This window comes from Panthera uncia, chromosome B4 (genome assembly GCF_023721935.1).
Source record: "Panthera uncia isolate 11264 chromosome B4, Puncia_PCG_1.0, whole genome shotgun sequence".
In the NCBI taxonomy this organism is placed as follows: Eukaryota; Metazoa; Chordata; class Mammalia; order Carnivora; family Felidae; genus Panthera; species Panthera uncia.
This window is the reverse complement of record NC_064809.1, coordinates 81,151,816-81,166,149: the sequence shown is the minus strand read 5'-3', so window position 1 is coordinate 81,166,149 and position 14,334 is coordinate 81,151,816. Positions and strand designations below refer to the sequence as shown.

The window sequence follows — 14,334 nt, the reverse complement described above, 5'->3', positions numbered from 1 at the left end:
CTTGCCCCGTTCCACCTGTCCTCGAGACTCCTTACCCAGCCACCCTCCCCACTCCTCTCCTGGGGCCTTTGCTAGGCCTAATCCTCACCGCAGAGCTCTCCCTCGTCTGAGCCGTCTCCACAGTCGTCGTTGCCATCACACAGTTTGTCGGGGGGCAGGCAGACTGAGGTGTTGTTGGCGCAGGGGTGCGAGGGCGGCCTGCAGGCCAGGGACTCACAGTTCTCCTCATCCGAGTTATCTTCACAGTCACTGTCACCATCACACACCCAAGCTTTGCTGATGCATCGAGCTGAGGGGTGAGTGTAGTATGAGCGCAGGCCCGGGCAGGAGGGCTCTCCGTGCCTTTCTTCCCAGACCCGATGGGTTTCTCTAATAGGGTCATGATTGTAATGCCTTGGGGTCCACTAGGAACATTGGAGGCCTTTTCTGTCAGATTCACAGAGGCAGCAAAGAAAGCAAGAATCTGCAGAGGGTGCTGAAGCTCAACTCTGGTGAGGGTTTTGGTTTCCAGGGCCTTTAGTGCAGGCCCTGGCCCCTTACGAAGCTTCCCCCATGCATCATGCACAAGCTTTTTCTGTGTGGCCCTTTGCCTCACCATGTCCCCACCCCCAGCCCCCGCAGCATAGCGCTGTCTCCCTCGCCACTCCTTTGCCACTGCCTCTCAATATGGTCTCCTCCTGTCCATGTTGCCCCAGTCAGGCTCCTGCCCCTCCTTCTTTTTACCGGAGTCCTTGCAGCCAAACTTGACATTGGGGTCACAGACGTGGGTCACTCCCTCACAGCTCTTCTCATCACTGGAGTCCATGCAGTCAGTGTCTCCATCACAGCGCCAGCGCAAGGGAATGCACAGACCATCCAGTCGGCACTGGAACTCATCATTGTGGCAGCCACCGGGAGGCCGTGTGGCTGCAGGGGGACAGAGGGAGGGCAGGGGGGGTAGGGGCTCCACGTCAGCCATTCCCATGTGTGCCTTCCCAATCCCCCTCCTGTTCTGCCCAGTCCAGAGCTATGAGCCAAGGCAGGGATGGAGAGTTCTCTGAGTCCTGCCGACACTTCTCAGAAGCTAACTTGGAGTCAGGAATGTCACACCTCCCAGGACCCCAGCAATCAGCTCGTCTATAATCTCTCTATTTTACACACCAGTGCTCTATTGGATAAGCAGTTTGCTGGGCCAGAACTCAAAGGCCCCCCAACTTGGCCCAGCCTCCATTTTACCCATTCACTCCATAAACACCTCTTGAGTGCCTCATGTGTGCCAGGCACTGTTCCAGGTGCCAGTGTGAGCGAGCCCATCTTTACCCTCATGGAGCTGAAGTTCTAGCAGGGAAGAGACAGTGAAGACATGACACAGAAATCCAGAATGTTACTGCAGGGAGTGTCCCATGCCATGGAGACGAAGCTGGGTCAAGGCTAGCGAGGGATGACGATGCTACTGGGTAAGATGGTCAAGGAAGGCCTCTGAGCAGATGTTTGAACAGAGGCTTGGATGACATCAGCCGTGAGAATACCGGGAGGTGCAGCCTGGCAGAGGGAACAGCGAGTGCGAAGTCTCTGAGATGGGACCACGCAGGGCATGTTTGCAAAATGCCCGAGGCATATTTGAGGCTGCATAGCTGGAGTAGAGTGAAGGAGGAAATGAGTGGCAAGAATACAGGTCAGAGAGGTGGTGGGAGCCCTGCAGGCCATGGAGTGGGGCTTGGCATTGATTCAAGTGTGTAAGGAGCCAGTGCAGGCTCGAGGGCAGGGCTGAGGTGTGATCTGACTCATGTTCTGCAGGATCACTCCGGCTGCAGCACTGAGATCTGACTCAGGAGGCCGGAAAGGAACAGGAACAGCACCCGGAGGCATAGGTGACTGTGCAGGAGCCTCACCTTGCTCTCACGCTGCCGCCCGCTCCTTCTACCCGCCCCGCCATGAATGTGGTCAGTGCTCTTCTCTTGTGCCTGCATTTCAGCACTGGCCTTTCTTGGGGCTGGTTTTCCTTCCTTGGGGCCGGTTTTCCTTCCTTGGGGCCCCTGAACCTCCTTCTCATCGAATCTCCTTCTAGGATTATCCTCTGAAAGCACCTTCTACATCATTTTTTTCAGGGTATTTTTTATTTATTTTATGTTTTTTTTTATTTGGGAGAGAGAGAGTGAGGAGGCAGGGGAGAGGGGCGGAGGGAGAGAGAGAGAGCGAGAGAACCCCAAGCAGGCTCCACACTCAGCTCAGAGCCTGACATAGGGCTCCATTCCACGACCCTGGGATCATGACCTGAGCCGAAATCAAAAGTTGGATGCTCAACCCACTGAGCCACCCAGGCGCCCCAGCACCTCCTATATCTTATCACCTTCCAGCTTCAAAGTCCTTCAAAGACCCCAGTGCCTGACTTTCAACTGCTGATATAATCTGCCCCCTTTGGGCACAGCCTCGTTCCCCATTGGCCCCTCCAGTCTGAGGGCCCCCCTCCCCCAAGCAGAGGCAAAAGTGCTCAGTTTCACTGTCTAAATCTTACTACTGTGTTCTCCACCCCTAGCGCCCCCCTTCTGAGGACCCTCCCTCATGTCCATTTGGCCACAGTCGAATCCCTCATCAGGGCCCAATGCAGACCCCGCCTCTTCCTCAATGGCCCCAGACCACTGCAGCTACCACCACAGTTAACAGTCACTACCAATCAGGACATGTCTGCTCCCACATGCCAGGCTCCCACACATCTCCTCTCATTTCATAGGGGAGGAAGCCAAGTCTCAGAGGAAATGACTTGTCCAAGTTCACCCAGCTTGTGAGTGAGGGGCAGAGTGCTTCTCCACCACACCACAAGCCTCCAGAAGCTCCCTTCTCAGAATCCCAAGGCACTATTACCTGTCCCACTCACCCAACCCTTCTGAGATGGCCCTTGAGACTCAGTGACTGTTTCCTGGGCCTCAGGTGACCCTCCCTGCCCTCTCTCTCAGTTCTGGGTCCAGAGTGGGGATGCGTGCCGTCAGTACTGGTCTAACTGTGTACACCTTCACTCTGTAAGGCATAGGTTGCAAGCTGGAGATTCAGGGGCTAGATGAGGCCTGCCGAAAGATTTTGGCCTACAGTATTTTTAAAACCTTTGAAGTCCATTGTCAGTTGTTATGGGTTGATTTGTGTTCCCTAAAAAAGATGCTGATGTCCTAACTCATAGTACCTGTGAATGTGATCTTCTTTGGAAATAGATCTTTTTTTTTTTTTTTTTTTTTTTTTTTTTTAAAGAGAGAGAGAGAGAGAGAATCAGTGGGGCAGAGGGAGAGAGAGAATCTTAAGCAGGTTCCACACTGTGCGGGGCTCAATCCCACAACACTGGGATCATGTCATGACCTGAACTAAAATCAAGAGTTGGATGCTCAACCAACTGAGCCACTCAGGAGCCCCTGGAAATAGGTCTTTGCAAATGGTCGAGTTAAGATGAGGTCATTAGGGTGAGACATCATCCAATATGAATGACTGTGTCCTTACATAAAGAGGAAATCTGGACACAGAGATAGGCAGGCACACACACACAGGGAGATCACCATGAAAAGATGAAGGCAGAGATTGGGGTGAAGCATATACAAGCCAGGGAATGCCAAAGGTTGCCTGCAAACGCCAAGAGCTAGGAGCGAGGCCTCCCTCAATCCTGCCAATATTTTGGACTTGGGTTTCCAGCCTCTAGGACTGAGATGATAAATTTCTATTGTTTAAGCCACTCAGTTTGTGGAACTTTGTTGTGGCCGCAAATAGGAAACAAATACAGCAGGGCTTAAAAATGGGTAGATTTAGGGAGGGGGACAAAACAGAAGAGACTCATGAACATGGAGAACAAACTGAGGGTTACTGGAGGGGTTGTGCGAGGGGGGATGGGCTAAATGGGTAAGGGGCACTAAGGAGTCTACTCCTGAAATCACTGTTGCACTAGATGCTAACTACTTTGGATGTAAATTTTAAAAAATAAAAAATAAAATTAAAAAAAATGTGGGAAGTTAAAAAAAATGGGTAGATTCCACGTAAAAATCTGCATTTATGACTTCTCTTATAGCCAGGGCAACCCTGGGTCTGCAATCTTCCATGGAAACAATCAGCCAGAGCTGAGAAACAAATCTTCCTTGAGAGGGTCTGTGCCTTCCAGTAGACTCGGCCCCCACTGCCCCCTAGCTGGGTCCTGGAGGCTTGGGCACTGAGGACCCTCACGGGGCCAACCCCTCTCTTCTTTGGTCCCCACTGTGCTCATTCATCCTTACCAGCCCCACCCCCACCCCCGAATATCCCTTTTTCAAGCTACCAGCTCTCGAGCACAGGCTGTGTGCTGAGTGCTTTTTGTGCATGATCTCACTGAACCCCCACATCAGTGCTGTGATGTGGGTGCTATTATTATCCCCACTTTGCAGATGAAACTCACAGAGGCCCACAGAGATGAAGCAATTTGCTCAAGGCCACCCAGATAGTAAGTTGCAGAGCTGGAGCTCAAACCCAAGGCCACCCAACTGCAAAGCCCGTAATCTTCACAGTGTGTGACAAAGGTTTGTTGACAATGTCTCTCTCCCGCACGACAGGCACCTCCTGAGGATAAGAGCCATGTCTGGGTTATCTCTGGTTCCCAGATGGCTGCAGCACAGAACGGGGAGGATGGAGGGACAGAGGGATGGCTAAGTGACTGGCGTGTGATGGTCTCACCCCGCCTGCTGGCCCCCAGGCACCCACCCTGGTTGGTGCAGTTGGCGTGTGTCTCGTCGCTGTAGTCCCCGCAGTCGTTGTCACCGTCACAGGTCCAGTGCTCGGGGATGCAGCGCCCGCTGTTGCACTTGAACTGAGTGCTGGAGCAGGAGTGGCTGCAGCCGGCCTCATCACTGTTATCCCCACAGTCATTGTCTGAGGGGGGAGGCAACAAGGGGAGAGGCGAGGAGGAGGTCAGCAAGCTGCCTTCTCTGTGACCCCAGCTTGGGGCCCCCACGCCCCCCTCCCGTTCCCACCCTCAGCCCGCCCCACCCCCCACTGAGAAAATAACAAACAGAAAAGACACAGAAACTGCATAGACTGCAGCATGCACCATGGCCCACGCAGGGGGCGGGGAGAGGAGGGGTGGGCTCCGGGAGGGCCCTTCCCTGAGTCTCGGAGGATGGCGGGTGGGGGACTGGACGCGTTCCTTTCCCTTTCTCATTTTGGCAGGGTGTGGGAACAGGGGTCTGCTTGCTTTGGGGGAAAGGCAGGGATTCCTCTGGCTTGGGAGGGAGAAAGGTGGATGGCGTGGAGGTGAGGCTGCCCTGCTGGGGAGGGAAGGGCCCGATGAGGCCCGCCCTGAGCTTGGCCACTGCTGTGCCCCATGCTGCGGCCGCCTGACTCACAAGGGGTACTGCCTGCAGCTGGGAAGGCTCGGGGGCCACTCCTGGAAGGCATCTGAGGGTGACTGAATGAACGTCCTGCTTTCTAGGCCTTGTGGGTGAGGGGCTACTGGACTTCCTTCCACATTTTCGGGACACCTGAGAAGGTTGGGGTACAGCTTTCCCCCTTGGGTATGTTCCTGCCTCTTTTCCATCTGGAGTTGATTCTCTCTCCTCTCCCTCTGTGTCTTGGTCTTTTTGTCCCCACCTCTCTGTCATCTCCTCTCTTCTGTCCCCTCTGCTTCTTTCCCTTCCACAGTCTTTCTCTGTTGCCTCCTCTCTCCCTTCTCTCTTTCCCTTCACGTCCTAGGAGCTCTGGAGAGGGGAGCTGCCTAGGGGTTCTGAGAGGCGGCCCGAGGCCAGCTGGGACTCTGGGGTGATGGTGCATGTGCTTCTATGCACTGACCGGCAGGCTCAGGACAGGTCTTTTCGTCAGAGCCGTCCCCACAATCCTTCTCTGAAACACAGAAACCGCCAGGGCAACCATTGGCACACGAGACACAGCAAAGATGAGGGGCAACGTGGTGTTGACCCAATACATGCTCTCACACATCAGCCAGGGCTGGAGCCTCCGGAGCAACACGTCACAACACACAGACACAACCAGAGCCCCGAGACGGCACACACATGACGATGCACTGGCCCCCGTGGCTCAGGGCTGACATCACCTGGTCCGTGGCTGACCGCCAGGTGGGCTTCCGAGCCTGAAGGCGGAGCCTGGAGGGTGCACCAAGGACCCCAGGAGATGGGGTTTGCGGGGAGAAGGGAGCTGGGCACTGGGCTCTCCTTGCTCTGCCCCTCTAGCCTTTCTCACTCATTTCTCCCTGGCCCCCAAGCCTCTGCCCGAGAAAGGGCAGCTCAGGCCCTGTCTGGGGAGGAATGGTACAGACAGGTGGCAGGGACGGTCTCCCCTCTGTCCATACTAGTTCCCCCATGGCACTTCTGGCCTGTCCTCCTTTCTCCCAGCCAACCCAGTGGGGCTTTAGTGGATTGGCGGCGGGAGGCCCCAGCTTGATTCGAAAACCCCTTTACCTCCCACCCAGGGCGTGGCTGTGGCTTTTAGCTTTCCTAGGAATCAGGGCAGGTTAAAGGGGGCAAGCTCTTACCATTATCACATCTCCAGTTGATGTTGATGCATCTGCCATTGTTGCAGGTAAACTGAGTCAGGGGGAAGCAGGTGGGATAGGCTGTCAGGGAGAAAGAACAGCTGAGTACGGCCCTCAAGATCATACAGCATCATGGCACCTGGCAGGTGGGTGCGGGGTCCCTCCTGGAACCAGCAGCTGTAGCCCGGTCAGACAGGGATGGGAAAGCTACGTGGTGGGGCTTCAGCCTGAAGCTCTGCTCATTCGTCCCCATCCCTCTGAGCATCCCTTTTTCAAACTTCTAGTTACCCACCACTCACCCTGTGCTGAGTGCTCTTCCTGCATCATCTCACTGGATCCCCACATCAGCACAGTGATGTGGGTGCTCTTATTATCCTCATTTTGCGGACAAAACTCACACAGGCTTCAGAGATGAAGGCGCTTGCTCAAGACCACCCAGGGACTAAGGTTCAGGGGCCCTCCAGCCCCCCCACCCCACCCCAGGGCACATTCGACGGGCTCCCTGTTCCCCATGCCAGCCCAGCCTCCCTGCTGTCCCTCTTACCACATGAAGCGGACTCGTCAGAACGGTCCCCACAGTCATCATCCAGATCACACGTCCAGGAGATGGGGATGCAGCGGCCACTGGCACAGGAGAACTGGTTGGGTGGGCAGGTGCGAGCTGGGGACAGGGATGGGCGCGGGTGTTCATAGTCTTGCCCTCCTCTCTTAATTTCCTATTCTTTCCTCCTGTCCTCTGCCTATCAGGAAGTCTTCCCAAGGGTCTCAATGTCATTTCTCTGAGAGAAGTTTAAAGCCACATATGTGGTCTAACCCCCGCATCTGCTTCACCCCATGTCTCACGGGGTCTCTGGTATCCTCCAAGGAGACGATCCACCCTGACTTGCTTCTGTCTCCAATCTGGAGCTGTGATCTGTCCCCGCCTTCCCCACCCACCCCGGTTCAGTCCTCCCAGCCAACCCCGTTCTCCTGGGGAAGGGGAGAGCACTCCTTTCCTCCTGCTCAGCATCCCATCCTCTCTGCCTCAATACCCCATGCTCCTTTCTTTCCTGAGGCCACTCTGGCTGCCCCTCCCCGCCCCGGCCTCCCTGCCTGAGGGGTGCCCAGTGCAGCCCACTCCGACCCCACACCTGAACAAGTGGCATTGGACTCGTCTTCACTGTTCCCACAGTCGTTGTCCCCGTCACAGAGCCAGCGGTTGGGGATGCACCGGTTGTTCTCGCACTTGAACCTGTCCGAGGGGCAGGTGTGCTGATCTGGGGAGTGAGGAATTCAGGGGTCAGTGAGAGGGGCGGGACCCAGCTCTCTCCACATGCTGCCCTGCAGTTGTTGGAGAGGGGCGGGAGACTCACGGCAGAGGGCTGGGGCCTCGTCACTGTTGTCTAGGCAGTCGTTGTCCCCGTCACACTTCCAGCGCTCCTGGATGCAGCGGCTGTTGGCGCAGGCGAACTCGCCTGGCTGGCACTGGGGTGGGGGCACGTAGGATGGGTTCGCTGTGGGCACCACAGGGGTGTGGGGGGAAAGTCAGACGCAGGTCATGGGACAGATGCTCAGCTCTCTGTACTACATTTGCCTGTTGTATTATTTTAAATGATATGCAGACAGTAATCTTTCCTAGGGCGTGATTCTTCACAAACAAATAATCTGGATGGAAACCGCAACTCTTTCTCAAGCCACAAGGGTGATGTTTACTTGAACACTTTCAGTACTGCAGTATGGCCTGAGAAGAAGCAGCTTCCAAGAGAGCCTAGAGCCCCCCACCCCTTACTTTTGTCCCTCCTGAGAAGACCACTTCTCACCAGCTTCCTGTCATCTCCACAAACTGCTTCTTGGAAGTTACCCCTGGGGCCCCCAGGACCCTGTCGTGGTGCCTGGACTTTTTCCTTCACAGATGCATGAACTCTACCAGCCGGAGTGAAAACAGGTCCCAGAACTCTGCAGGCTCCACCCTTCCACCCTCATCACTGCCACCTCACCACCCCCCGTCTACCTTGAGCACTCAGCAGTAAAATCACTTTGTGCTTTGTCTGCATTTTCGTCGGTAACATGGAGAAGCCCAGCGCTCCCAGGTCGGCTCCTGTCCCTGCACCCTAAGCTCTGCTTGCAGCCTTTCTGACCTGTCCAACTCTCATCCCCGCTCTAATCCCTGAAGCTTCTGTGCGTCCCGTGGGTGCCTATTTTCTCTCCTGTGGCCCTAGACCACTGGGCCTTGGCATGTGTTGTCTTGCTCCGTGCAACTGCTTCGAGACTGTTCTGCTCCCCTTTCTGAAAAATCAGCTCTGATTTTCATGTTATTAGACTACACCAACCCCTACTTCTATGGGCCTTCAGGCCACTTACTATCATCCTTAAAGGTTTTTAGCTGATGGCTCAGTGTCACTTTTCCTCCAATCTCTCCTGCTTTAATTCTTGGTGATTTCAACATCCGTGCAGATCCTTCCATTACCCTGGCCACTCAGTTCCCCTCTCTGTCAATGCTCTTGCCCTCCACCTGGCCTTAGTCACTCATTCTTAGCTGTCCATTAAGGCCCCACTGACCCATTTTCATTTCTGGGATTCTATCTTAAGGAAACCATCCAATATGGGAAGGCAGGAAGATATGGGAAATAGCATAGCAAGTGATAAAAAAAAAAAAACAACAAAAAGCAAAAACAAAAACAAAAAAAAAAACAGGCTCTGGGTCAGACTTCCTGGATTCAAATCCCTGTTATAACTTTGGGCCTCGTTTTCTTCATCTGTGAATTGAGGATAATAAAAATACTTTCCCTACATGAATATTTTAAGGAGTAAACAAGTTGCTGCATGGGAAATGCTTAAAATCACATCTTGGCACCTGATCTGTGCTCAACAAATGAATGTTAGCTGTGATTATAACAAAGACAGAAATAACTTAAACGTCCTATGGTAGAGAAATGGTTGAGTAAGTTACGGAACGTTTACCAATGAAATATATTTCAGCCATTAAAAATTCTGCTTACGTATCTATGACCTACTGTCGAGTGACAAAAGCAGAAAACTAAAGAGCATGTGTAACCTGGCTAGTTTAAATAAAGGGAAATGTGGGGCGCCTGGGTGGCTCAATCGGTTAAGCGTCCGACTTCAGCTCAGGTCATGATCTCACAGTCTGTGAGTTCGAGCCCCGCATCAGGCTCTGTGCTGACAGCTCAGAGCCTGGAGCCTGTTTCGGATTCTGTGTCTCCCTCTCTCTCTGACCCTCCCCCGTTCATGCTCTGTCTCTCTCTGTCTCAAAAATAAATAAATAAATGTTAAAAAAATTTTTTTAATAAATAAATAAAGGGAAACATGTAGAGACATGTTTGGGAGGGTGTCCCCCCAAATGGTAAGAGTGACATCCATGTCACATGGTATTTGGGTGACTTGTACTTTCTCCTATGTTTTTCTATACTGTTTGTTTATTTATTTTTTACAATGAGCATGACCTACTTTTCTTCAAAAAGAAGCTGTTTAAAATAATGCAACAATAACACAGAAAATGCTGTGACACATATGAGCCCCAAAGGGTGGAACACATTTTATGTACAGTATGATCTCAGCTGCAGAAAACCAACCGTGTAACCCACCTGGCCCAAAAAGGTGGTGTTCGCTTTCCTGCAATGCTAACAATATAGTGGTGTCTGTTGGTGGGATGCGGGCTTTTTTTTCACTTCTCTAATTTCCAATATTTAGAGCTGTTGTTATATTACTTTAATCAAGGGGAGACAAATGTAAAAGTATATTTTCCCCTTTCCATAGCTGTCCTGATCATCATTCAGCTTCCCCTAATCTTTGCGCTCTCCCTAACTCTTCCCAGCACCCAGTCCTCCCTAAACCCCCCTCCTGGCCCCCAGAGCCTGCTCCCTCCCCATCCCTTGCCTCCTGTTGCCCCCACAGGACCCTCTTTTCCTCCTTTATCTCTGATTGGACACGGTGGCCCCTCCTGCTGAGGACCACTGTTAGGCCACCCGCCCCGGCTGGGCACCTCATACCCAAACAGGTGACACCGTCTGTGTCCAACACCTGGTCCTCGGCGCAGGCACATTGGCGGCTCCCAGGGGTGGCCAGGCACAGGCTGCTGCAGCCACCGTTGTTCACCCGACATTTGTTGGTACCCACTGCAAAGGAGGGACCAAGGGAGGGGCCGGGAAGGACAGGGTTGTCATAGAGTCAGCAGAGGCCAGAGACAGGAGATGAGAGGACAGGGAAAAGACACATTGAAGTGAGGAGTGAGAAAGAGAGGAAGTGGTGAGAAGATAACGAACACGTTGAAGAAAAGAACACGTAGGCATGGGGCAGGGAAGGAGACAGGGAAGACAAAGTCAACTGGGTTGGGGGCCTTTCTTCTTGAGAGCCTCAAAAGTCAGAGCCTGGGATCCCTGGGGAGTGCCTTCACCACCCCCTCCCCAGAGTAGCCTTACCGCCCTGTCTAGGTACCACCCCCTCACTGGCCCCAGCCCCAGGGGGTACCTTGCTGCTGCTGAGCATCATACATGCGGATCTCAAAGATGGGGGGCCGCTCACTGCGCAGAAGGGTCACGGTAGGGGGTGCACCGCCTGTGCCCCGTTCTAAGCGGTAAACACTGCCACTCCGGTACTCAGTCCAGAAGAGGTAGTTGCCGTGGTGACACAGGCCAAAGGCGTGGTTCAGCTCAGGACCCTCATATACAATCTAAGAATTGAGGGGAGGTTACTGAGGAGCTATAGACAAATGGGGTGCCTGAGGAAGGCCCAGGGGGATCACCATTTTGTTTACTCATTTGTCCATGTCCTGGATATGGGTCTTGCTTCCCCCATTAGCCTGGGAGCCCCTGAGGATGATAGCTTTGCACACAGTGAGGTGCTAGACACCGGACCCAGTGGGATGCTGATGGGGAACTTGTCCACCTTGTCCTCCCTTGTATCCATCCATATTCATTCATATCCCTCCAACACACATGTGCGCACACACACACACACACACACACACACAGTACTGAGCATACAGCCAGAATTCATCTGTTCGCTTCTTCATCCAACAAACACCTGCCAGGATCTATTAAGGGCCAAGCTGTGGTATGAAAAAGACTGTGTATGTCTCATGGAGGGCACACACAGCAATCCAGGATGAAAAAGGGGTCTGGAGACAACATCCTAGAGGAGGTGGCCCCTGAGCAGTGTGCCGGGTGAGGAGGAGTGGGGGTGGAGGCAGAAAACTGCATAAGCAACAGCACAGAGGGCAGCACTCGATATGCTGTGTGCTGGGAATTTCCAAGCTGTGTAGTGTTGCTTGTTCAAATAATGGGATACAGGGAACAGGGGCAGAAATAAGACCACAGAGATAGTCAGGGGCCATATCATAAAGGGCCTCATATATTATGAAAGAGCTTAGTCCACACGTCTCGTAGGCACATGACTCATAAAACACATGGCCACCCAAACGAAAAAGCGTACATATATGCCATCTCTAGTCATCCTGCACTTGCACAGAGGCGAACACAGCAGGCACACACCGAAGCGTGCCGTGTGTGTGTGCACAAACATGCCGAGGTGCACACAAGGTATACACCCAGGCGTGCACATGAGTGTCAAGCCTGCAGACAACATACAATCACAGATGGACTCTTACAGAGGCAATCCTCAAGCAATACAACACATAAGACACAGCACACCGGTGTGCACGTCCATCGGTACGTAGGTAAACATGTACGAAGCGCACAGGCCTGGATACAGAGAGACTCACACATTCACACATAAGAAGCCTCATCCGCACACAAATGTGGTCTGGCAGTGCACACATGAACACCCCCACACAGGTGCCTGCCTGCCCACCTTCCGGTCTGTGCCATTGAGCAGTATGGTCTCAATGCGGTCATAGAAGGCATCCACCCAGTAGAGGCGCCCAGCTGGGATGTCCAGGCTCAGCCCATTGGGCCAAAGTACTGTCTTAGAGGTGACAAAGATGTCTCGGTGTGAGCCATCCATCCAGGCCCTCTCCAGCCGCCCTCGTCGACTGTCCTTGGGGTCCTCCTCCCAGTCTGTCCAGTACATCCACCTGTGGGCAGTGATTGGTCAGCACCACATGGGCTACCCCTGCCATCAGCAGCCTCCTGTGTGATCCCACTCCACGTGTGCTATGCCAGATCCCCTCCCGGGGGGCTTCCTTCCTGCTCAACCCTAGCCCCCGCATTTCCTTCCTTCATTCCTCCATTCAACAAATATTTGTTGAGTGCCTACTGTGAGTCAAGGACCCAGTGGAGAGCAAGGCAGACAAGGCCCCTGCTCTCCTGGAGGTCACATCCTACCCAGGGGTACAGGTAAGAAACAAGTCAACTGGAAGGTCACACACATTGGAGAATGAGAAAAACCAGGAAGGACACAAAGCATGGAGATGATATAGAGAGTAGACTGGGAATCAGGTGGAGAAAGCCTCTCTGAGGAGGTAACATTTGAGGCCTAGGTGTGAATGATGACAAGGGACTAGATCTGCAAATGTCTGAGAGCTCCAGCAAAGGAAGTCCCAGAGCAAAAGCCTTGAGCCAGGAAGAGCTGGGGTGTGTGAGGAACAGACAGCGGGCAGTGGGGACAGAGTTTCCAAGAGTCGAAGAGAGGTGCAGATGAGGTCAAAGGAGATGAAAGCAGATCCTGTAGGACCCCAGGCCTGATAAGGAAAGTGGGTCTCACTCCAAGGGCCAGGGGAGCCAATAGAGGGCTCTGAGTTGGCAGTGACAGGACCAGATCTCCATGTATGTGTGTAAGACATCACTCCCATTGTCCTGAAGATGGGGCAACTTTTCCCCATTCAGCTTCTGATTCCTGCCTCAGCACTCCACTTAGGCTGCCATCCCCGTTCACTCTCTGTCTCACCTCCCAGTTCTGACACCCACAGTTCCTGGCTCCTCCTACCCCAAGGCCCTGGGAAGACTCACCCATTGAGTGGATCCACCACAATGGCCCTGGGGTGCGTCATTTTGCCCTCGATTAAGGTCTTGCGGGTCTGAGCAGCCTTCTCCAGCCTGGCCACGCTGATGGTCTTCTTGGGTCCATCATCCGTCCAATACAAATTGTCCCCCATCCAGTCCACAGCCACACCCTCCACATTGTGGATACCTGCAGGGAGTGAAGGGGGCAATGGAGAGCCTCAAAGGAAGCTCAAGACTGCCTGCCTCTGACCCTCAGGCTACACATGCCTCTGAGCAACCTGACTAGCAGGGAGTGTGGAAAGCCCTAGAGGGTGGGTGGGACAGGGTGGGAGGTTGGAAGAAAGAGCTGGGAAGACTGTGTTGCCACTGCATCCATGTTGAGGCCCAGGGTCTCTGAAAACTGTCCACGGCAGCCCATAAGCCTATGTGGTGGATGCGACCTCTCATGTGAGGGCATGCATGAGCCTGAGCCGGGGTGAGCTGGAGCAGTGTGCGGGTGGCTCTGGGCACAAGTGTGACACAAGATCCCAGGCCAAAAAATCCTGAGCTAACAAAACGAATAAATCAGGAAGTGATTTTTCACTGAGCCAAAGGCTTCATCTCAGGCTTAAATAGCAGTTCCCTTGGTATAGGGAACCCCAATCTTTTCCTGATGAGTTACTTTTGATTTCCCCAAAGTCTTATGATTGCTGACTGCTGAGGTTCTGTGAGCCAACGGCAGTGGGGGTGGGTGGGGAGCGCTAACTGGCGTCAGCTAGATGACTGGTTAGGGAGCCCTGTCCCGGGGGCCCAAGTGTGGGAATTCCTAACAACCAGCAGGAACAGGGCGGAACTCAGGAGCTCAGAGCCTCCACGCAGATGGATATTCAAGAGACAAAGTACTGTTGACCTGCCCGTGCAGCTCAGAGGAAAAAACTGGATTCAGTTCACAAAACATACTCTTCTCAGGACAAGTAAACACGCAGCTCCGGT

At 53.5% G+C, this 14,334-nt stretch overlaps 1 protein-coding gene across 2 annotated transcripts in view; it reads right to left on the bottom strand.

The window, feature by feature from the left end:
- Positions 1 to 14,334, bottom strand: part of LRP1 (LDL receptor related protein 1) — an 82,511-nt gene that overhangs the window by 38,083 nt on the left and 30,094 nt on the right. The window contains exons 12-23 of one of the 2 annotated variants that reach the window (XM_049625760.1): positions 13,369 to 13,549; positions 12,272 to 12,494; positions 10,931 to 11,132; positions 10,453 to 10,578; positions 7,819 to 7,959; positions 7,597 to 7,722; positions 7,011 to 7,127; positions 6,467 to 6,547; positions 5,767 to 5,817; positions 4,684 to 4,851; positions 724 to 906; positions 89 to 289 (exon numbers count right to left, since the gene is read on the bottom strand). In XM_049625760.1, coding sequence (XP_049481717.1) covers positions 89 to 289; positions 724 to 906; positions 4,684 to 4,851; positions 5,767 to 5,817; positions 6,467 to 6,547; positions 7,011 to 7,127; positions 7,597 to 7,722; positions 7,819 to 7,959; positions 10,453 to 10,578; positions 10,931 to 11,132; positions 12,272 to 12,494; positions 13,369 to 13,549 — 1,800 coding nt within the window. The remainder of the gene's footprint in view (positions 1 to 88; positions 290 to 723; positions 907 to 4,683; positions 4,852 to 5,766; positions 5,818 to 6,466; positions 6,548 to 7,010; positions 7,128 to 7,596; positions 7,723 to 7,818; positions 7,960 to 10,452; positions 10,579 to 10,930; positions 11,133 to 12,271; positions 12,495 to 13,368; positions 13,550 to 14,334) is intronic. The other variant, XM_049625761.1, reaches the window with a different exon arrangement.